This window comes from Lipotes vexillifer, unplaced genomic scaffold (genome assembly GCF_000442215.2).
Source record: "Lipotes vexillifer unplaced genomic scaffold, Lipotes_vexillifer_v1.1 scaffold230, whole genome shotgun sequence".
NCBI classification, from domain to species: Eukaryota; Metazoa; Chordata; class Mammalia; order Artiodactyla; family Lipotidae; genus Lipotes; species Lipotes vexillifer.
Genome location: NW_006775143.1, coordinates 8,001,821 through 8,027,089, shown reverse-complemented (window position 1 = coordinate 8,027,089; position 25,269 = coordinate 8,001,821). Strand labels below are relative to the sequence as shown.

General features: G+C 39.5%; 1 protein-coding gene across 1 annotated transcript in view; it reads right to left on the bottom strand.

Moving 5' to 3' along the window:
• Positions 1-208: 208 nt before the first annotated feature.
• SVEP1 (sushi, von Willebrand factor type A, EGF and pentraxin domain containing 1) overlaps positions 209-25,269 on the bottom strand; it is a 186,639-nt gene continuing 161,578 nt past the window's right edge. Inside the window, exons 41-48 of the mRNA XM_007449809.1 lie at positions 24,082-24,145; positions 22,594-22,767; positions 19,500-19,676; positions 15,423-15,593; positions 12,033-12,128; positions 10,155-10,250; positions 5,787-5,880; positions 209-481 (exon numbers count right to left, since the gene is read on the bottom strand). Coding sequence (XP_007449871.1) covers positions 460-481; positions 5,787-5,880; positions 10,155-10,250; positions 12,033-12,128; positions 15,423-15,593; positions 19,500-19,676; positions 22,594-22,767; positions 24,082-24,145 — 894 coding nt within the window. The 3' untranslated portion in view covers positions 209-459. The remainder of the gene's footprint in view (positions 482-5,786; positions 5,881-10,154; positions 10,251-12,032; positions 12,129-15,422; positions 15,594-19,499; positions 19,677-22,593; positions 22,768-24,081; positions 24,146-25,269) is intronic.

The following is a 25,269-nucleotide window of genomic DNA, read 5'->3' as shown; positions in this document are numbered from 1 at the left end:
CAGTACACTGCGTGGAATCCCATAATATGCTAGTGGCATAGATCATGAATCCTCTTCATTATTCCCGGGCCACCTCACAAAATGGCACTATCCAGCAAAACGTTATTTAGTAGCAAAATATATTTTAATTGAAAAATCATTTTAAGTAACTGAATAAAAATGTGTATCAGGAACTTTCCCCATAGACAGGAGAATATGTACATTTTGTGAGAGTGGAGCAGCATCTATTTAATATATTTTTATATAGAAAATACAGGCATATTTAAAAAAAGAAAGTATGTCACAAGAAATAACAAAATATAACACAAAATACAAAGGTAAACCAAAAGTAACAAGTTGATTAAAACAAGACAAGACCCAGCACCGTGTTGGAATGTCTTTGTGTAAATTCTGGGATGTCCAGGACTGCCAGGAAGAGATGATCCTGCATTTTAGGAGAGCTGGTTGGTTGTGCAGTGGTTAAAAGCCAGTCCTCCTTTTCCTGGAACAACAACAACAAAAAGAGATTCAACAGAAAAGACTGAATTGAAGGGGGAACAGCTATTTGGGGGCTGATTAAAACGCAAATGAAAGTCTCAGATACCTGGGCATCATCTATGACGTTGTTTGGATGGATGGGGGCCATTCCTTGAGAAAACAAAGGGACATGGAGGGAAAGCGCTAACATATGAAAAGATGTGAGAATCAACACACTGGAGTTTTAGTCCTGGCTCTGTCACTAGTTTCCTGTTTGATAATCCGCTCATCTGTACAATGAGGGGTTTGGACTTGGTGAATCTGAAGGTCTCTTACAGCGTAAACCGTCTGTGGGTGTTTTTTTTTTTTTTTTTATAAAATTTTAAATTTATTTTTGGTTGCGTTGGGTCTTCATTGCTGTGTGTGGGCTTTCTCTAGTTGTGGCGAGCAGGGTCTACTCTTTGTTGTGGTGCGCGGGCTTCTCATTGCGGTGGCTTCTCTTGTTGCAGAGCATGGGCTCTAGGCGTGCGGGCTTCAGTAGTTGTGGTGTGCGGGCTTCAGTAGTTGTGGCACGTGGGCTCAGTAGTTGTGGCTCGTGGGCTCTAGAGCGCAGGCTCAGTAGTTGCGGCGCACGGGCTTAGTTGCTCTGCGACATGTGGGATCTTCCCAGACCAGGGCTCGAACCCGTGTCCCATGAATTGGCAGGTGGATTCTTAACCACTGCGTGACCAGGGAAGCCCCCGTCTATGGTTTTTATTTATGGCATTTGTTTAGGATTCATTTTCTGCACACAGAGATCAGAGGAAACAGTCTCTTCCTTAAGGATTGAGCTATCTGGGAAGAAAACTGGGTCAGTCTTATTCGTCATCAGAGAAGGATGCAGGATGAGGGATTTAATGAATGCCACAGGGTGTTACTCCACCAGCTGTCACAGATGCCCAGAGACTGCTCTGTCAACCAGCATTGATTGAGCATCAATTTTTGTGCCTATACTAAGTATGAGGGAGACGATCTTTAAGGCACTCAATCTCGTGGGAGATAAGGAAATAAATATTATTTGTAAACATTTATTATTTTGATTTCTCAGAAAAGCTTTCTCCCCGTCCCATTTCAGGGAATTATACTCCACTTTTCTTTCTTCAGTGAATTGCCAGTCTCTTCTGCTCTTTACCCAAAGGTGTGGTAAAAGTTTTAGCAAAATGACTTTTCACGTTAGTATAACATGACCTAACCTAGGATCACCATTGACTGATCGATCCACGGTGGCCCTTGAATCAATCTGGACTCGTGAGTTCTTCTCCTGGATTTTTTAACTGGGTCAGCACACTATTTCTGTAGATGCTGGAGTGTGACAGGTAAAATGTGGGCTCTATAAGCAGTTCTGTCCTTCCATGAGAACTGAACAGCAGAGGAAAGCACCCTGCAGCAAGAGAGCCATGGAGAAGATGCTGGAGAGAGGAGGTGAGACGGGAGGTGAGAGACTTCAGATGGCTTTCAAGAACTCAGTCTGGTCGTCCTGATGCTGAGCCAACCCACGTCTTTGGGTTCCATACACGATTCCATTATTGTGATAACAGATTCCTTTCTTTGCTTAAGCCAGTTAGATTTGCAGTAAGAGAGTCCTAGCTAGTCAGGTCTCCTAGAAAAACCCATCACAGCATAAGGAGGGGCAGGGGGGCTACTGAGGCCTCTGGGTTGACCTTTCCTTGAATGTGGGAAATGCCTCTAAGGTGAATTTGCCATCATTTTTTGGGATTCCTTTATCAACCTTTTGCATAAAAATATCTAGAAGATTGTGTTATCTTTATTAATAGACAGTATTTTAACATAAGCTGATAACTACCCTTCCCCTGGTCAAGAAAAAGCTCCTTTGACCCTTGAACAATGTCGGGGTTAGAGGCGCTGACCCTCTCAGCAGTCAAAAATTGGTGTACAACTTTACATTTGGTCAGTCCTCTGCTGTTGTGGCTCTGTATCCACAGAGTCAACCAGATCGTGTGCACTGTACTGTGGATTTATTGCAAAAAATCTGCATACAGGTAAACAAATCCATGCTGTTCAAGGGTCAACTGTATTTCGATATTAGGGAATCGCGCAAACTCTGAGTTTCCTTTTCTTATCTGTAAAATGAAGTAGTTGAAACATAAAGTCTAAAATTATAAGAATGTTACAAATATTTCCTGTTCCTTTTTGAGTCACTGTCATTCTTACTCCTTTTATTTTATTTTATTTTTTTATTTTATTTTTTTTTGCGGTACGCGGGCCTCTCACTATTGTGGCCTCTCCCGTTGCGGAGCACAGGCTCCGGACGTGCAGGCTCAGCGGCCATGGCTCACGGGCCCAGCCGCTCTGCGGCATTGGGGATCTTCCCGGACCGGGGCACGGACCCGTGTCCCCTGCATCGGCAGGCGGACTCTCAACCACTGCGCCACCAGGGAAGCCCCTTACTCCTTTTATTTTCTCTCTCTCTCTCTCTCTCTCTTCTATTCTTTGCTCTCTTTTTTCCCAGCAATTCTCTCCAGTTTGACTTCAAGTTCTTTCGACTCTGCTCTCAGGTAAAACGATCATCTTTATCTTGGAAACTTCTAAATATACTTGTACAATCCAAATTTGTCCTTTTGGGTTCAGTTTTTTTTTTTTTCTCTGCAGAGATGGCATATGTTTGAGGTGATATGAAGAAATTCATGGGCATGAGACAGATTGTTTTGTTAATTAAGTTTGTATTTAGATAGATTTTTGTCTTTGCAAGTTGACTTTGATATTCCAATCGAAATGAAATAAAAGGAAATGGAAAAATAAAAGCTCTTTTCAGTTAACTTTAAAAAATCAATATGGAAATATCCATTTGTTTTTAGTGATTCCTATAAGATGGAAGTAAATATACAAAATACAAATCTAAGTGATGTAATACCATGATGTATATTAAAAGTTTTAAAATAGAGCTGGTGATGTTCCAACATTGCAATATTTGTGAGGACAATGTTTTAATATTGAAAATATTTTGTCAATGGTATGATGCAATATGTAATCAGAATGGCATGTTACTGGCATAAAAACAGATGCATAGATCAATGAAACAGAATAGAGAACCCAGAAATAAATCCACACATATATGGTCAGTTAACTTACAACAAAACAGCCAAGAATATACAATGAGGAAAGGACAGTCTCTTCGATAAATGGTACTGGGAAAACTGGACAGCCACATGCGAAAGGATGAAAGTAGACCATTATCTTACACCATACACAAAAATCAACTCGAAATGAGTTAAAGATTTGAATGTAAGACTTGAAACCTTAAAACTCCTAGAAGAAAACATAGGTGGTAGGCTCCCTGACGTCAGCCTTGGCATGACTTATTTTGGATTTGACACCAAAAACAAAGGCAACAGAAGCAAAAATAAACAAGTGGGACTACATCCAACTGAAAAGATTTTGCACAGCACAGAAAAGCATCAGCAAAATGAAAAGTCAATCTACTGAATGGGAGAAAATATTTGCCAACCATATGTCTTGTAAGGGGTTAACATCCACAAAATATAAAGAACTCATACAACTCAAGAGCAAAAAAAACTCCATCTGATTAAAGAATGGGCAGAGGATCCAAATAGACATTTTTCCATAGAAGACATACAGAAGGCCAACAGGTAGGTACATGAAAAGAAGCTCAACATCACTAATCATCGGGAAACACAAATTAAAACTACAATTATACATCATCTCACACCTATTAGAATGGCTGTTATCAAAAAGACAAGAAATAACGAGCATTGTTGAGGATGTAGAGAAAAGGAAACCCTTGTGCGCTATTGGTGGGAATGTAAATTGGTACAGCCACTGTAGAAAACAGTATGGAGGTTCCTCAAAAAATTTAAAATAAAACTACCATATGATCCTGCAATTCCACTTCTGGGTATTTAACTGAAGAAAACAAAAACACTAACTCTAAAAGATATCTGCACCCCCGTGTTCATTTCAGCATTATTTACAATAGTCAAGACATGGAAACAACCTAAGTGTCCATCAATGGATAAATGGATAAAGAAAATATGTGTGTGTGTACACACACACACACCTACACACCACAATGGAATATTATTAAGCCATAAAAAGAATGAACTCTTGCCAACTCTGACAACATGGATGGACCTTGAGGGCATTATGCTAAGTGAAATGAGTCAAAGAATGACAAATACCGTATGATCTCGCTTGTAGGTAGAATTTAAAACCAAAACCCAAACCAAACTTATAGATACACAGAACAGGTGGGTGGTCGCCAGAGGTAGCGGTGGGGGTAGCGGGTGAGCAAAATGGGTGAAAGGAGTCAAAAGGTACAAACTTCCAGATATAAAATAAATGTCATGGGGATGTAATGTATAACATGGCAATTATAATTAGTAATGCTGTATAGCACATTTGATGTTGCTAAGACAGTAGATCTTAAAGGTTCTCATCACAAGAAAAAAATTTTATAACTATGTACATGGACTTACGTAGTTAACTAGACTTATTGTGCTGATCACTGTGCAATATATACATACAAATATTGAATCACTATGTTGTACTAATATACTAAACTAATATAATGTTGTATTACACCTCAATAAAAAAGTTTAAATTATTATTATTTTTAAAAAATTATTTCAAACTATTTCTCCTTTGATTTATTTTTGTGATAATCTTTTCTCAACTATGATATTTATCTGGTTAGAAATGAGAAACCAATTGCTAGAACATATTTTTACATAAATTTTCTTGTAGTCCGTTAAATACTGACTATATATACCATAAAAAATATGAAACAAAAATTTTGACTTTAAAAATAAACATTCCTTATCATCAATTTCAATTCTATTTTTTATTATAAACAGGAATAGAAATGAACATCAATAAAACATATTGAGTTTGTTATTTATTTGCATCCTTGCATATGAAGGGTGAAATCTTCTGTTCAAGAAGGCAGTTAACTTATTTGTTTAATTAACGCTTTTTTCTTTTTTTGGGGGGGAAAAATATGGAACGCTTCACAAATTTGCAAGTCCTCCTTACGCAGGGGCTATGCTAATCTTCCCTGTGTTGTTCCAATTTTAGTATATGTGCTGTAACACATATGTGTTTTTGAGAAATCGTTGTTTTATTTGTCAGGCCTTAACACTTCTTCGTTTGGCTTTAGTTCAAATTTAGGGAATATCTCAAAATGGATAGTTTTGGATACAAAATGCTTACATTCAAACTAGAGGTACCTTCTGGCTCTTGAGACAACTTAACTAACTTGAATTTCAGTCTCCGTAATTAAGTTACAGATCAATAGTAGTTTTTGGTTGTCTTACCTGGAACAGTCATGTCCTGTCCAAGCCGAGAGACAATGGCATCGGTTTGGTCTTACGCATTTTCCACCATTTAAGCAGGGAGACTGGCAAACAGCTGGGATGAAAAATTCATGTATTTATTTAATGAATACCGAGCAATTCTGAAGATGCCCATGAAGGCAGGCAGAATAAGATTTGACTCTGCTTTCTGCTCCAGACGCCACCATTCCTCATGGATAGCATCCTGCTACTTTGCTCAACCTCATGTCATTATGTGGTACCACCTCCCTTTTTCCTTCCAACCGAGTCCATTTTCATATTTAAGCCCCAGGTTAAGTTCTACTTACATACTGAAACCTTTGCTTATAACTCAGAGTCGACTGATTTTTCTCTTTAATCTTTTTATTTGTTCAACCAATTTGACACATACTGTTTTGAACTGTAAATTATTCAAATACTCGATGAGACTGTAAGTCTCTGGAGGGAGCCAGCACTGAACTCTATGACCGATGAAGTCATTACATCAGACATCAACTCTTACGACAACAGATCAGGCACACAGATTGTCTAGCATGACAGATGATTCAAAAGCCCTTTGTGTTTGCTAGGAAACGTATTTCATGGCTTTTACCATTGGAATTATAGAACCTGGGGTAGAGTTAAAAACTAGCCACAGGTGAAACCCTGAGTGAACACCCAGAGATTTACTAAGCAGACAACGTTCTCACAAGTCCTTAGTCTCAGAGTCAAACACTTCATCTGCATGAACCTATCTGTTAAAAAACCTAAGGACACTAAAAACTGATGAAGACCAGTCAGTTTGACGTATCAAAGAAAAAAGAAAATGTCTGTTGGGAGAAAGCTGGAAACGAGACACATTTAAGTCTCATGATTTCAGCCTCATTACAGCTTGGAAAGGGCAGGCTTCCCCAGAGGAAAAGCTCATCTTTGGTGAGCGGTAAAGAAATGTCACTTCTCTAATCACTCATTCATAAAATATGGGGAAAAACGTCAGCAATCCAGGCACTGGATAAGCACTGAGAGAGGACAAGAAGGGAAACACCAGTCTTTGTCCTTAGCTTTCTTGACGAGCAAGCTAACAGAATGAGCGTATTCGCAATATAACAAAAAGGAAATTATGAAATAAAGCAGGATTAAAAATAGCAAAAATAAAACCCAATAATCCACAACTAATTCTCCATATCTGCTTGCTAATATATATATTAAAAAATTACTCTTTTTCAAGAGCATGATGATTTAGTGGTACCTAACAAATTTTTTTATTATTTTCACTTCTCTGCCTAAAAGCCTAACACTTTCCTCCTTCCCTATAACATGGGTGCCCCCAACGTTCTATTCTGGGCCACCTTCTCATGCTACGTGTCTTCTGCAAAGACTTACTTTTTCTCCCCCATGAATGTTTTCCAATGATGACTGACATATCTCTATCTTCAACGTAGATGAGTCTTCTGGGAACCTAAACCATCATCCAATTGCCTGTCAGACCTCTCCCTTTTATGTTCCACTAGCCCCTCAAACTCAGCATGTCCTTACTTACTTAACTCCTTTTCTGTACCTTCAAACCTGTTCCTCTTGGGCTCTCTATCTCAAGGGTAGGAGCGGCACCACCTTCCACTCAGGGGCCCAAACTGGAAATATCAGTCTTGACACTCTTCAGACCTTTCCTCCTACAATACATCTATAACCAAGTAGTGTTGATTCATCTCCCTAACTTCTCTCCAATCCATCCTTTTTGGTCGTCCTCACTTCTCTAGACTTCATAACCTCTTGCCAATTCTGCTTTGATAACTCCCTAACAAGTCTCCCTAATTTAAGTCTTGGCAGTCTCCATACTGCTGCCAAAATCATTTTTCAAAAAGAAAACCTGATCACATGAGTTTCCTGCTTAAGACCCTTTAGTGGCTTCTGTGGCTCAGAAGACATAACCCAGCATCTTGAACTTGGCGTGCAACGCGCTTCCTAATCTGGCACTGCCCATCTTTACAGCTTCATTTCCAGCCACACCCCTCCACTGCCTCTGTGGCTTCAGCTCTGTTTTGCTGATCACATTTGTGCTGCTCTTCTATGCCTTTGGCTAGAACGGGCTCCTCCTGGTGACTCCTCTTCCTTTGATTCTGTGCTTGGAAAGCCTTTTCTGAATGTCTGCACTTGGGTAGTTTACCCATCTTCACTGTTGTCCTTTTAGAGAATTCAGTTAGCCTCTAGTCACCTACTTATAGGCCACTCTGTATCCCTTCTTATTTTCTACATTGGATTCTGGAGGGCAGGAGCTCCTGTTTTATACACTTTGGTATATTTAATATCAATACTTAGTGGGTATAAGTGGGATATGGGCTGAGGTAGCTGCAGCAAGATTGAAAAAAAAGACTATATGGCTCATGTCACTAAGGTGCTTAATGTCAGTTAGGGAGCTAAGGAGCTAAAAGAAATACAAATAAATCAGATCAACTGAGCTTTAAATGGCATGGTTCCAGCTAATTGTGTAATATCTATAGACATGGAATGTTAGAAGATAGATTATCGTGGTAGAGAGCAAGTTTAGGGACAAGGGGAAACTTAGGCAGGGCTTTGGAGGTTGGGTCAAGTTTCAATAGTTAGAGGAAGCCACGTCTGCAGGGGACAGGATGTAACTGGCAGGATGGGAAGTAAGGTGTATCAGGTGTGCTGACGCCAGTCTGAGAGTCAGAAGAATTTGGGCTGGATGTGAAGACAACAGGCAACCATCTTAGGTTCTTAAAAAGGGCAATTCATGCCCAAGGTAGTGTGTAATGGTGTTGTTTTGGAAGAGGAGATGGGAAGGTCAAGTAGCAGACTCTGGCGGTGATCCAAAGGAGAGGTCTTTTACTAGCTGGTGATAGTGGGGATAGAGTAAGATGCAAGAGATACTGTGCAGGAAGGAACAGAAGGAGTGCTGACACTGGTAATCTCAGATGAAGGGGAGGGAGAGTGGAGGATGTCTCCATCTGGAAGCATGATGCCACCACCTGCAGAGATAAGATGCCTGGGAAAGGGCAAGGCTGGTTTGCAGGTAGGTTCAATTTTGTATGCATGAGAAATATAGATAAATACCAAGGTTGATTTGTAATAAAGAAATACCAAATAGATTGCTGTAAGAGTTTCAAATAAAACCTTCAAATTTAGCCTCCGGTATCACATTTTTCCTTTCCTACACTCATGGATGCCTCACTTTTGGCTTTATGTGGGGTGGCTGCACGTCTGATTTTGCCTTTTTATCTTTCACTACCATTTCCCTGGCTTACTTATTAATAGTGCCCCTTTCATTCTCAAAAACGTCCCAGTCTGGAGGCTAAAATTATATGGTCACCCCAGCCTCAGAGCTCATGACAAGCTCTGGTGTCAGCCTGTTCTACTTTACAATTAACCTCACTAGGAGGTGGTACACGTATTATTTACAGGAGGAATAGTGGAGTGTTAAATAAATATAGCAAGTTCTTTGCTTTTAATAGTTGCCTGAAAATTAGGACATTAAAAAGGTCAGAAAGTCTATCATTTTAAACTGATTGATTTATTAGACAATTACTGAAAATCCTATCACATGCAGGTACTATGCTAGGTACTGAAGATATAAAGATCACAAAGGAATATCCCTGCCCTCAGGTGGCATAAAATCTAGTGAGGGCAGGGAAAGATCAATAACCAAGCAAGTAAACAGATATCAAAGTACAGTGGGATAAATGCCCGTATTTGAGATAGACAAGGGTTACTAACGGGACATGTTTGTCACCAACAAATCAACAACAGTTTGTTACTGCCTTCCATGATAAGGAACCATCTCTTGTTGAGTTTTTTCACTTTAACTTAAATTGTATTTGTTGAGAGCCTTGTTCTTTCTAGATAGGTACTGCGAATTTAGTGACTTAGCTCCATAGAGATTAAAATAAATATTCTTCCAAACTTCTGCATTATGTTTCCTCTACATTCTGCAAAATAGAGCAAATGACATGAAGAAGACTGACAACTGAGTCGACTCAGATGCTCTTTTTTGTCACACGACCCCGAGAGGTGTCTCTGAGGCAGCCATAGGTTCAGCATTGAGACCGCCATTCAAGGGACCACCTTGGGGAATGATTTAAAAAAAAAATTTTTTTTTTGGATCTTTTCAACCAAGATCCCATGCGGCATGCGGGATCTTAGTTCCCCGACCAGGGATTGAACCCATGCTCCCTGCATTGGAAGCGTGGAATCTTAACCACTGGACCGCCACAGAAGTCCCTTGAGGAATTCTTGAGAAATTCTGATACCCTTTTGTTTCGCTGCCACCTCTGAATCTAAGTCACACTCATCAGTGTCTTCTAGGGCTTCACGGAGTCAACTCACCAAGAAAACAAACCCTGAGAGGAGGCCTACCTGTGTGACAGCGGGACCCTGTCCAGCCAGATGGACAGTCACACTGATAAGGTGCCACACAGCGACCGCCGTTCAGACAGGGAAGAATGCAGATTGCTAGAAAGGAGATAAAAAAGGATTTGATCAAAACACACACACTCAGATATGTTCAAGTGTTCAAAAAACATTTTCCAGGAGGAGTAAAACCTTGGATGACCCACTAGATAATCCTCCGTATGTGCTCTATTAATCAGTATCATTGGGAAAACACAATCCAGAAAGTCAGTCCGGACCCTCTACCTGATGTAATGACTCTAATGCCAAATGCCCTCTTTCCGAGAGGACACACCATAATCGATGCCTGCTAAGTGCCTTGCTTTCTCTTCACAAACTAAGCAGAGTGTTCTCCACTTGTTATCATTTCAAATTTCCATTACAAATTACATAAAATGCTCTAAGAGGGTTTGGCTACCTCGAGATTCTCTTCTTGCCTTTAATTAAATGTGAGAATGGGAGTCAGATAAGCTCTTCCGTGGGCTGGTGTTGGCAACACATTAGTAGTGATGGGACAGCTCAGCCTTTATTTTCTTGGAGCTGAGGCCCGATGGTGACTGAATGAGGCCTCCCCTACACCCTCCACGGCAATCACTTCTCCTACTAGAAATTACTGAGCTCTGTAAAGAGGTGTAGTCTATTTAAAAGGAGTGAGACTGTCTACTGGCTTGGTACTCAAAGCACGGTTCTCAAACCCAAAACGCTGGTATTATGTAGGACTTGGCTAGAAATGCAGAATCTCAGGTCCCAACCCAGATCTACCAAATCAGAATCTGCATTGAACTTCTCCCAGGTGTTTTGTATGCACAGTAAAGCTTGGGAAGGCCTGCTCTAATGCATTACCAGCACATCTTCAGTGAACCAAGCCAAGCCTGTTGTTACCCCAGGATAAATGCTTCCCGAGTCTTTGGATCCTTAGCATTATAGCAGGCCGTGTGTGGGAGCCCTAAGTGGGGAGGCAGGATTGGAGAGAAGAGGACGGAAAAATGCAATTCTCTTCTTTCTGAATCACTGTGAGAACACCTGCTTTGGTGAGTTGTTAGCAGCCTACATTGATTTCCATCCTATATTTTCCTTTCTAGATTAGTTGAAATAGTTACAGTTTAGAATCTCTTATAAAATGGCCTTAAAAAGAACTGATATAGACCAATGGCCATCACGTTGGTGACTCAATGTGATTTACACATTCCCAGTGAAACATGAAATCATTTTATCCAGACATATATATTTTTTAAGATATTGAAACAAAGTATAGTTTAGACATTGAAAAAAATTAAAACCATTCATTTACATTCTTTTGGAAATTCAAATTTAAATGCATTTCCATGAGGATCAAAATTCTATGTTAATTTATCAAGCACTGTACAGATATGAGAGTACCAACTTTCCTTACTTTCTTAACTGGGAAGAGCTACCCTTAATTAATGGTGGGCTCCAAATCTTACCTGAAAAGTACAATGTTATGCAATGCCATGAATTTATACCAACTGTAGCAATGAGTGGCACGGAACATAAACAGAAGTGAGATAAAGGAAGACCAAGGTTGTGGAACCCTCTATTATAAGCTCCTTCCCAAGAAGGTTCTTGGAAATCTGTGCCAGGAGGCAGATGAAGACAGCTTTGGATGGATCTTGATAACTGTATTTTTCAAGATCACTGATATTCTAGATGTTCTGCAACTAAATGACATATGTAAATCAGCCCTTGGCCCTCTGTCTGGTCTGCTGTGGGATTTAAGCCAGTGAATTTCTGCCACTAGTAAAGCCAGCTCCTGGTAACTCCCCTGAGTTGGCAACTTCTAGGCTAACCACTGGGACTCAAAGTAAGATTTGAGGACAGACTCACGCTCTTCACAGAGACGCCCCATCCAGCCGTCTGGACAGGAACAAGCATTTGGGCGTTGGCAGATACCTCCATTCTGACATGGGAACCGACATACAGCTGGAAAACAAGCAGGATGAGTCATAAATCTAGGGAATTATGGAAGGGTGGTTGTCGGAAAATAGGACTGATTATTTACATTTCATGGTATTTCCTTGAATCGAGTTTTAAGGAAGAGAAACAAAACCCAATCTCAAGATTCGGTTGGGGATGAGCATGAGGGGCTCAGGAGGGGCACAAACAAGCTTGGGTAGTTCTGAGACTGTAACTATCAACATTTTCATAATTTGAGGATTCAGGGAAGGAGGGAACAAGGCGGTTTATATAAAAAGATAGTCTCTTTTGATCTGGGCCGGGGAAGTGCCCTTCTAGAAGATGCGAAAATTCTCTTCCAAAGGAGGCCTTTGATGGCCGGTAGCTCTTTGGTGATACCACTGTCCCACACTATCTTAAACAAGTGAAGAAACAAACAAACAAGTAAACAAACACACAACTTTCATTTGACTTCTGACTTTAAGTGACACCTGGGCTATTCCTTGAGGATACCACCTCCTCAGCATCCCTCTGAAGAGGAGTTTGCACATACTCTTACAACCCATGTGTTGGTGATCTCATTTCTCACTGCTGCTTCCAGACAATTAATCTCCTTTCTCTTGCAATAACCCTTGCCTCTTTTGAGGCTCATGCCTTTCATTCACTGATTTCCTCAATCCTCCCTGCCCCCAAAGTCACTGAAGACTTTGGCATTTTTGACTTAAGACATGACACCATAAAACTCCTAGAAGAGAACATTAGCAAAACATTCTCTGACATAAATTGTAGCACTATTTTCTCAGGTCAGTTTCCCAAGGCAAAAGAAATAAAAGCAAAAATAAACAAATGGGACCTAATCAAACCTATAAGCTTTTGCATAGCAAAGGAAACCACAAACAAAATGAAAAGACAACCTATGGGCTGGGAGAAAATATTTGCAAATGATGCTACCGACAAGGGCTTAATTTCCAAAATATACAAACAGCCCATACAACTCAATATCAAAAAAAACAACCTAATTTAAAAATGGGCAGAAGACCTAAATAGACATTTCTCCAAAGAAGACATACAGATGGCCAACAGGCACATGAAAAGATGCTCAACGTCACTAGTTATTAGAGAAATGCAAACCAAAACTACAATGAGTTATCACCTCACACTGGTCAGAATGGCCATCATCAAAAAGTCTACAAATAATAAACGCTGGACAGGGTGTGGAGAAAACCCTCCTACACAGTTGGTGGGAATGTAAATTGGTGCAGCCACTAAGGAGAACAGTATGGAGGTCCCTTAAAAATTTTTTTAAATTTACCATATTAGTTACCATATGATCCAGCAATCCTACTCCTGGGCATATATCCAGAAAAGACAAAAACTGTAATATGAAAACACACAAGCACCCCAGTGTTCTTAGCAGACAATAGCCAATAGCTATTAGCAGACAATAGCTGCTAATAGCCGATAGCTAATAGCAGACAACAGACAATAGCCAAGAAGCAACCTAAGTGTCCATCAACCTAAGTGTCCATATATATATGCGCGCACACACACACACACACACACACACACACACACACATATACACAATAGAATATTACTCAGCCATAAAGAAGAACGAAATATTGCCATTTGCAGCAACATGGATGGACCTAGAGATTATCATACTACGTGAAGTACGTCAGAGAAAGACAAATATTATATGATATCACTTATATGTGGAAACTAAAAAATAATACAAATGAACTTATTTGCAAAACAGAAACAGACTCAGATAAAGAAAACAAAATTATGGTTACCAAAGGGGAAAGGAGGAGGAGGAGTATGGGACTAACAGATAAACAATACTATATATAAAATAAATAAAAAGGATTTATTGTATAGCATAGGGAACTATATTCAATATCTTTTTTTTTCTTTTTGGCGGGGGGCCGCACCATGCGGGCTTGTGGGATCTTAGTTTGCCAACCAGATATTGAACCCGGGCCCTCGGCAGTGAAAGTGCAGAGTCCTAACCACTGGATCGGCAGGGAATTCCCTCAATATCTTGTAATAACCTATAATGGAAAAGAATCTGGAAAAGAATATATATACGAATCACTTTGCTGTACATCTGAAACTAACACAGTATTGTAAATCAACTATAAAATTGAAAAATCAACAATAAAATAATAAAAAAAAGACTTTGGTCTTTTTTCACCCCAAATCCAAATCTGACCACTGTCCTCACGGCCATGTGGACAACCCATCTAACAACCTGATTATTCTTTTAGTTCCTTGGTGCTGTCTGTCTTGTTCAGTGGCAGAATTCTTTACTTTCAGTATTTGTAGAATGAATGGAATAATTATTATGATTTGTAAAAAAAAAAGTAGCCTATCTTATTAGAGAAATGTAAGTTGTAGAAGGACATACTAGGATATCTCGTTATCTACCTCATTCCATTTTGCAGAATTTTCAACATAGAAACCTTCCCCCCACCCCCGAGAAGATATTATTATTGTTATTTTTAGTTTTATTTATTTATTTATTTTTGGCTGCGTTGGGTCTTCATTGCTGCGCACAGGCTTTCTCTAGTTGTGGCCAGCAGGGGCTACTCTTTGTTGCGGTGCGCGGGCTTCTCATTGTGGTGGCTTCTCTTGTTGTGGAGCCTGGGCTCTAGGTGCGTGCGGGCTCAGTAGTTGGGGCTTGCGGGCTCAGTAGTTGTGGCTCATGGGCTTAGTTGCTCCACGGCATGTGGGATCTTCCTGGACCAGGGCTCGAACCCATGTCCCCTGTATTGGCAGGCAGATTCTTAATGACTGCACCACCAGGGAAGTCCCCGAGAAGATATTGTTGAATGCACTCAAAAAAATTCATCCTTAGGTTTGCAAATTCAATCCAGCAAGTAAAGAGACAGCTCGTGTAAACATGGAATGCGCTGGGTGGGCTGCCTCATCCCTTATGGGGCTCAGGGGTCTGCTCAGGATGGACGAGTAGAACTGGAATCTGTGTTGAAAGACCTGAGTGTCCAGGAGGTGCCCTCATGGCCCAGACATGACACAGCTCCCCTTAGCAGCTGGAGAACACTTCCAAGATTTGGAGAGAAGACTTGCGTAAGGAGCCATGATTGACTCAGAAATGGGCCGTGTGCCGGGCCAGAGGTCTGTGTGCAAGCCTTCAAAAATCAAACTCATAAAGTTAAGAAAAATGACACACATGTTAAAAGAAGACTGAAAGCCAAGGAAAGATAAAATAGCATGCATACTAGTTGTTGGCAATATCAGACTGCCATATACATTTTCCTACAGCTTCAGTAAGAACTAACCATTCAAATATTTCCTTACCTCTGCAGACAGGAGGTGATGTCCAGGTTCCATTCTCTAGGCAAACACTCCTCAGGGAACCCTCCAACACGTATCCACTGTAACACGAGTAGGTGATCATGTCCCCATACTGATAATGTACACCTCGGGCAATTGCATTTTCTACATGAGTTGGTGGACCACATGAGATTTCTATAGGAAAACCAAAAATATAATTAAGCTTGTGCTACTAACCCAGCCAGCGGTTGGGAGAGGACACAGTTTCACCTCTAAGACTTAAAGAGGAAAGACAAAATACACAAAGGTAACCTTTTCACCTACATAATATCTAAAAGACACCAGAAACTAAAAGCATCACCTGCTGCTCTCTAGAAAAATCAGATGTACAATCAACGGTTTTGTCTTCTGATTCATATGTTGAAGCTGAGCTATTTTATACTCAAGGCAGTAAGTCTTGCCTTCTTATACCTCGCCAAAGAGGTATAAGAACTTCAATGCAGCATGCTTATCAAATGAGAAGAGAAGAAGCATGGGGATTACTTATAGTCCACCACTTTAGAGTAAAGATCATGAACTGTAGTACTGCAGATTCCATCCTGGCTGTTTTATTAGTGCCTAGAACAGTGCCTGGCATACAACGGGCTCTCGATACATGTTTGAAAAAATGAGTCAATGAATGAATACTGTCTCCAGCCTAAAGATACTCCATTTACACAGCTTGATGAGGTTTATGAAATTCAGGGTTTCACATTAGTTTCCCTCTTTCCAAGACTGTAAAGCAGTGACTCTCTTCTTTTGGAAAGTGTAAGACTGAAGGAGAATCCTCTCTTTTAAAAGCACATGTACTGGATATTTAAATAAAAATGTTTATACCTAATTTTGCTTTGAGAATTTTACAAGAGAATAAACTAGATAACTAGAGTTTTTCTGTGGTGTCTCACAAGACAAGGACTGGATTGGAGTCAGGACTCTCATTAGTATCCAGTTTGTATAAGGCTAACTTTTAGATGAGTCTTCATGAACTGGCTTCTAAAAGGTCACTTTGTGGTCATAATGCTATTAAAATCTTGTCAGAGGGGATGATCAATTTGTCTGATTCTTCTAAATTTTATTTTCCTTCTAAGGTAGTTAAAAACATTAATTCAATCAGTCAGATATCCAATATGTATCAACGCATACTGTGTACCAGAAACTGGAAAGAAATAAATTGAGAAAATGCTGTACCTTTGCTCAGACAAATGGGTGAAGATAGACAAAGAAATACTGTCGTACAACTTAAAAAGAGCTATATTAGATGCCATACTGTAGAAAAATTGAGGTGAATGTAACTAATTATGCTTAGGATTGTCAGGGTATGAATCACAACGGCAGTGGCCTTTGGACCAGGCTATAAAGCTTGAGTGGATCAGAGGACTACTGCTTCCAGGTTGGGGGAACAGCATGTAAAAAGATACGAGTGAGCTTGATGGTTCACAGACATGGTTGTCAAAGCACGGATTTCTGGTCACCTATGTGGGAATCAGCTTGGGTTCTTATTAAAAATGCAAACTTCTGGGCTTTCTAGCTCTTTAGTCTGTATCTTACATACTCTCCCCAGAGGATTCTCATACACACTAAATTTTAATCACTGATTTGTAGTGATAAATAGCAGGATGAGGTGAAAAGGATGAGGAAGGTGGCTGCTTTGGTCCCTCAGGAAGGATATTTGTTCTAAGCCAAAGACTTCCTGTCTAACAGAATATGCAAAAGAGGGATTGAGGACAACAACTGTGGAAACTGTCTCCTCTCCTAGGCAACCCCGGATCTTCTCAAGAATACTGAGGAATAATTAAGCATGCACTGAAGGGACATTTGTAATAAATGCATGACTCTCCTGGCTCTCGCTTCCAGTCCCCTGAGTGGTAAGTCTCCGGGAGCTAAGGCCAACGTGAGGATATGTGGGTAGAATCGTGCCACTTGGCCTGCTTTAGTTCAGGCTGATGGCTTTAAAGGAGCCTAGACAGTCAAGGCTTATACATACTTAGTTCTTCCCACTTCACTAGGGGTAGATTTCTTAAGGAGTTGGGACCCAAATCCCAGCTAAAAGTATGATACACACTTTTCTGGAGTAAAATCAAAATTCTAATGTTGCAGTAGGCTGCTAGCTGAAAATTCAAGGATTTGGGGCTATTTTACAGCTCTTCCTATCAGGACATATCACAAATATATACCAATTCATTTTTCAAAACAAACCTATAAGATAGGAATTATTGGTGCTATTTACAAATGAGAACTCCAAAGTTCAGAGAAGTTAGGGCACTAGCATAAGTTTAGAATTAGAAAGTTTTGAGGACAGAACTCAAACCCAGGTTTTCTCCGATTTCAGAATCCCCATGGCCTTCGTATGCACATTTTTTTTTTTTTTTCGGTACGCGGGCCTCTCACTGTTGTGGCCTCTCCCGTTGTGGAGCACAGGCTCCGGAAGCGCAGGCTCAGCGGCCATGGCTCACAGGCCTAGCCGCTCTGCCGGCCTGTGGGATCTTCCCGGACCGGGGCACGAACCTGTGTCTCCTGCATTGGCAGGCGGACTCTCAACCACTGCGCCACCAGGAAAGCCCCCATATGCGCATTTTAAATCTCATTAATTAAAGTGCAAGTGTTCCGAAGATGAAAACCACTGTAGGCATAACATCGTTTTATACTATGTAGCCCATTACCTCACATCTGGTTAGACTCAATGAATATTTGTTAGTTGACTGCTGTAGAGGGAGTAGCCTGGACCACAAAGGAGGGCAGGATATTGGGCAGGAAAGATGCTTTATGTGTGTTAAGAAATGTCAAGAGTTCTATAAAAAGGAATGAAATAATGCCATTTGCAGCACTAGAGATTATCACCCTAAGTGAAGTTAAGTCAGACAGAGAAAGACAAATATCATATGACATCACTTATATGTGGAATCTAAGAAATGATACAAGTGAACTTATTTATAAAACAGAAACAGACCCACAGACATATAAAACAATCTTATGGTTACTAAAGGGAAAGGAGGGGGAGGGATAACTTAGGAATTTGGGATTAACAGATACACACTACTATATATAAAATAGCGCAGGGTACTATATTCAATATCTTGTAAAAACCTATACTGGAAAAGAAGCTGAAAAAGAATATATATATAGATATTTGTAACTGAATCATTATACTGTCCACCTGAAACTAACACAACATTGTATATCTACTATACTTCAATAAAAGAAAAAAATAGCAAATGCTTATGTAAATTAAAATATTTAAAAAAGCAGAATAATGTCAAGAGTTATCACAAGGCAGCAAGAGATGCTGCCAGACTGTGTGTTAGGTATCAGCATGGTGCTAGCCCAGAGGTTTTCCAGTTGTGGTTCCAGCACCAGCAGTATTGCCATCAGCAACACCTGGGAAACTGTTAAAGATGCAAATTCGCAGGCCTCACTCCAGACCTGTTGAATCAGACACTCTAGGATGGGCCCAGCAATCTGCTTTTTAAAAAAAATTTTTTTAATATTTATTCATTTACATACGTATGCATGCATGCATGCTGCACCAGGTCTTAGTTGCAGCATGTGGGATCTAGTTCCCTGACCAGGGATTGAACCCGGTCCCCTGCATTGGAAGCACGGAGTCTTAACCGCTGGACCACCAGGGAAGTCTCCCAGCAATCTGTTTTTAACAAGCCCTCTAGGTGGTTCTCATATCCGCTCAAGCTGGAGAACCACGGTGAAATAATTTTTGTATTGCAAAGCATGCATAGCCCATTAAAGGAGAGTTTAGGGACTCTGATAGCATGGAGAAAAAAAGGTATTTTAGATTTAATATCCTGCTCACTCTTAGAAGAGCATGTTTTGAAAACCTGTTCAGTAAATTCTGGTCAGGCAGGTTTTAGTCTAGTTCTGGACTGTGTTTTTATGTTTGGATTTCAAATTAAAAAAAAAAAATTTTAAGTAGCAAGACAGAAGTTGATGACCATGATAAGACAGAGTTATAAATATCTACATGTAAGTTGCCTGATTGAAAATAATCTCCCAAAGATGAGAAAACACTTCCTACTAATGAAATTCACTGGATCCCATGTGTTGACTTACTTTCACATCTGGCACTTGTCTGTGTCCATGTCTCGTCAGGGTTGCAGGTGATGATGCTTTGGCCCTGGAGCAGGAAGCCTTCCCTACACTTGATAGATACGTTCTGATCGACATAAAACTCCTTTTCAGAAAGCACAGCATTCTCAGGGATCACAAAAGGGACAGGGCATGGATTTGCTGTTAAAAATAAAAGAAAATGTGTACTGGTATTTTCCCTCTTTTCTGAGTTTGTTTCTTTGAAGGTGGAGCATTAGCCCTGCTGGAGCTGGGTTTTCAGTAATGATAATATAAGGCTTAAAAATATAGAACTTCACCCCATCACCCTGATACCAAAACCAGACAAAGATGTCACAAAAAAAGAAAACTACAGGCCAATATCACTGATGAACATGGATGCCAAAATCCTCAACAGAATACTAGCAAACAGCATCCAAAAGCATATTAAAAGGATCATACACCATGATCAAGTGGGGTTTATCCCAGGAAGGCAAGGATTCTTCAATACACGTAAATCAATCAATGTGATACACCACATTAACAAATTGAAGGAGGAAAACCATGTGATCATCTCAGTAGATGCAGAAAAAGCTTTTAACAAAATTCAACACCCATTTATGATAAAAACTCTCCAGAAACTAGGCATACAGGGAACCTACCTCAACATAATAAAGGTCATATATGACACACCTACAGCCAACATCATTCTCAATGGTGAAAAACTGAAACCATTTCCTCTAAGATCAGGAACAACACAAGGTTGCCCACTCTCACCACTATTATTCAACAGTTTTGGAAGTTTTAGCCACAGCAATCAGAGAAGAAAAAGAAATAAAAGGAATCCAAATCAGAAAAGAAGTAAAACTATCGCTGTTTGCAGATGACAAGATACTATACATAGAGAATCCTAAAGGTGCTACCAGAAAACTACTAGAGCTAATTAATGAATTTGGTAGAGTAGCAGGATACAAATTAATGCACAGAAATCTCTTGCATTCCTATACACTAACAACGAAAAATCTGAAAGAGAAATTAAGGAAACATTCCCATTTACCAGTGCAACAAATAGAATAAAATACCTAGGAATAAACCTAGCTAAGGAGACAAAAGACCTGTATGCAGAAAACTACAAGACACTGATGAAAGAAATTAAAGATGATACAAATAGATAAGAGAGATATACCATGTTCTTGGATTGGAAGAATCAACACTGTGAAAATGAAAAATGACCCAAAGCAATCTACAGACTCAATGCAATCCCTCTCAAACTACCAACAGCCATTTTCACAGAACTAGAACAAAAACTTTCACAATTTGTATGGAAACACAAAAGACCCCGAATAGCTAAAGCAATCTTGAGAAAGAAAAATGGAGCTGGAGGAATCAGGCTCCCTGACTTCAGACTATACTACAGAGCTACAGTAATCAAGACAGTATGGTACTGGCACAAAAACAGAAATATAGATCAATGGAACAGGATAGAAAGCCCAGAGATAAACCCACGCACATATGGTCATCTTATCTTTGATAAAGGAGGCAAGAGTATACAATGGAGGAAAGACAGGCTCTTCAATAAGTGGTGTTGGGAAAAATGGACAGCTACATGTAAAAGAATGAAATTAGAACACTTTCTAACACCGTACATAAAAGTAAACTCAAAATGGATTGAAGACCTAAATGTAAGGCCAGACACTATAAAACTCTTAGAGGAAAACATACGCAGAACATTCTATGACATAAATCACAGCAACAACCTTTTTGACCCACCTCCTAGAGAAATGGAAATCAAAACAAAAATAAACAAATGGGACCTAATGAAACTTAAAAGCTTTTGCACAGCAAAGGAAACTATAAAAAAGATGAAAAGACAACCCTCAGAATGGGAGAAAATATTTGCAGATGAAGCAGCTGACAAAGGATTAATCTCCAAAGTATACAAGCAGTTCATGCAGCTCAACATCAAAAATCAAACAACCCAATCCAAAAATGGACAGAAGACCTAAACAGACATTTCTCCAAAGAAGATATACAGATTGCCAACAAACACATGAAAGAATGCTCAACATCACTAATCATTAGAGAAATACAAATTAAAACTACAATGAGGTATCACCTCACACCAGTCAGAATGGCCATCATCAAAAAATCTACAAACAATAAATGCTGGAAAGGGTGTGGAGGAAAGGGAACCCTCTTGCACTATGGGTGGGAATGTGAATTGATACAGCCACTATGGAGAACAGTATGGAGGTTCCTTAAAAAACTAAAAATAGAACTACTGTATGACCCAGCAATCCCACTACTGGGCATATACCCTGAGAAAACCATAATTCAAAAAGAGTCATGTACCACAATGTTCACTGCAGCACTATTCACAATAGCCAGGACATGGAAGCAACCTAAGTGTCCATCGACAGATGAATGGATAAAGAAGATGTGACATGTACATACAATGGAATACTACTCAGCCATAAAAAGAAACGAAATTGAGCTATTTGTACTGAGGTGGATGGACCTAGAGTTGGTCACACAGAATGAAGTAAGTCAGAAAGAGAAGAACAAATACTGTATTCTAACACAAATACATGGAATCTAAAAAGAAAAATGGTTCTGATGAACATAGGGGCAGGACAGAAATAAATTCACAGATGTAGAGAATGGACTTGAGGACATGGGGAGGGAGAATGGGACGAAGTAAGAGAGTAATATTGACATATATACACTACCAAATGTAAAATAGATAGCTAGTGGGAAGCAGCTGCATAGCACAGGGAGAACAGCTCGGTCTTGACCACCTAGAGGGGTGGGACAGGGAGGGTGTGAGGGAGACACAAGAGGGAGGGGATATGGGGATATATGTATGCATATAGCTGATTCACTTTGTTATACAGCAGAAACTAACACAACATTATAAAGCAATTATATTCCAATAAAGATGTTAAAAGAAATACCCCATAGTATTTGGTTTGGATATGCACAGATTTCTTTCTCTGGGCCAATCTCACCTATAGGTGAATTTTCCACCATGGTTTAGACATTTGGGAAACTAATTAGAAAATTGAATCTGATTTAATCCCCTCCTAAGGTCAACACACACGTTTGCAGAGAGGAACTGGGTGGCTCCAAGTCCCATTTTCCGTGCAGGAGGCCTCGGGTGCCCCTTCAAGGCTGTAGCCTCTGTTGCAGGAATACACCACGCTGGGTCCAGCAGTACTGTTTTCAACTTCCGCTTTCCCATTCAGAAACCCAAGTGGAGCATCACACTTGGTCTCTAAAAAGAAAAAAGGAAAGCTTCATCTTAAGTGATTTTCCCAATCCTCTTTCCTTCTGCAAAGAACTTGTATCACTTATTTAATAATTTAGAAAGAAAAAGAAAAGAAGACCACAGAGTAACAGGATCCATACAGAACATTTTCTTACTATCTTGCATTTCAGAGAGAGAAACTATTCAAACCATTATCATTGTAGTTTGAATTAAACCTGCTTCAAGACGGAAACAATCCCCTCACCGACACCATAGCAGTTTCCTATTCCAGACATAGGTGTTTCCTTTTCATTCTCCTCTCCTTTCACCCCTGCATGTACATTCACACACTTTTTGATAATGAACAACTGAGATAAAAAAAATGCTATTACTGGGAATGCCCAATGATGCCTTTCTGTGACTTGAGATGTTACTCAATGTTTATGTATGTGTTTATGTACACACACACACGCACACACGGTTCTTTTTTAGAACTAAAAAGTCATATTCCCCATTGAATTTCAGCCATATAATATTGCTTAAAAGACTTAAGATTCCTATTGCATACAAAATCAACTGATTAATCTGTACTAGACAGTATGGTTGAAACAACAGTGAACAAAGATTCAGGTACCCCAAGTCCTAGTGTTAGCTCTGCCACTAACTTCATTTCTGATACTGGGCAGGTCACTTTGCCCTCTCCCAGCCCGTTTTCACTCATTGGTCAACTCAAGGGTCTGGACTATATTATTCCAGAGGCCCCTTCTAGTTTGAAAATTTGATGACTCCTCCAGAATTATTAAGAGAAAAACATTATTAAGCCTGCCGTTTTGATTGATTTGTAACTATTGTATTTACGTACATTGTCTCTCGGCAGAGGAGTAATATGAGCCATATCCTAGGAACAGAGTCACCTGTGTTCACCCACATCCTGCTAAATACACTTGACTGTTCTCATACAATGAGTTAATGAAAGTTCCACGAACAGTGTGAATATTCATTTACTGGACAGTGGTACCAACATCATTTTAAGAAGATGTCAGTATTGCCCAGGACTGTTACCAAGGCAACAGCTCTAAGCCTTCTAATTTATCATTATTTTGGGGAAAAACCCATAAACAGGCAGGTAAACTCAATAATTAACTAGTTTCTAAACAAAATGTTTGCCATTCCAGGGTCAGCAATCTTGTGCTCTATTCCAGTTTAATCATTAATCTCCACCACAGTGTTTCACCCTTCTATTGGTTTGACTTACAAAAATGACTTATAAAGAAAATGTGGCCACATTGTTATCTTTGTGTCCTTAGTATCGTTTTGGGGACTAAGTGGCATTTGACTTACTTTTGCACGTCGCCACCCCTCCACTCCACTGTCCGTTCTCCTGACAGACCCGTTCCCTGTTCCCCTGTGAATCAATGAAAACAGGTCATTGACAAGATGGTACCTCTATAATGAAAAACTAAGGGAGTGCAAAGTCACCTCAGATGTGAACTTGAAACTCTGGGCACTGGAATGCTAGATAAATTCATTAAATAAATATAGTTTAAGAGGTAGGTTTAAACTTTCAAAAATGTTTTCATCAAGTTACCTCAAAATTCGTATTCTGACTGATGAGTGTAATTAAGGTACAGACTTTGTTTCACTTTTTGTATAAATGATAACTAATTATAACCAATAGCAAAGACTGATGAAGAATGTGCCTGAAATGTCAGAGAGGTATATTTGCTTAGGATACTTAAAACTATTTTGACTTAAATTTATTTTTTAATATCTGAGAGGTACAGCAAAGAAGGTGAATTAGTTTATTTATACCCTTGGACATGAAACATGTCAAGATATCTTACTGGTATCAGGATTGACTTTTTGACAATGTAACGTATACATTAAAGATAAACTTACCATATTAAGATCCCGAGCAAGTAAAATTTTATATATTTTGAGTAAAAATCTTTCTAAAATTTATTTCCCTGCCTTCAGAAATAGAGTAAAAATAATGTAATTTACTTTTAAAAATATTTATAGTTGTTATTCAATGCACTTTGGGTATATTTTCCAATATCCCATAGCCCTTGGGGGCTATACAGGCTGTCTGCGCCCCCTAGAGTTATTATGGGCTGAGCTAGGCTAAGATTACTGGGTTTTTACGTCTGGATATAATTTTTATGCGTCCTTGCTTCCTCTTTCTTTGTTGTTTATCTTTTACTGTAATCATCCGTGTTCCTAATGATAACCTCTTCCCATGTTTTAAATTCCTAATTTACTATGGAATAATAAGATAAATAAAATTCTCTAACATTATATGTTAAAAAAAAAAAAGATTAGGTTCCAAGTAATGTATTAAGGGGCTTGACTCTAAGTCAAGTATATGAACCTTAGCACATGGATTTTGTCTCATGGCTTTTCAATCCTCAGAGCTCTTTGGATACATATCCTCTTGAAGCTGTGTTCTAAATTAGCAAGATGTCTGAAAAGGAGCAATCACCTCTACTTTGGTTTTTATCTGATTGACTGATGTCTTTTATCCTTAAT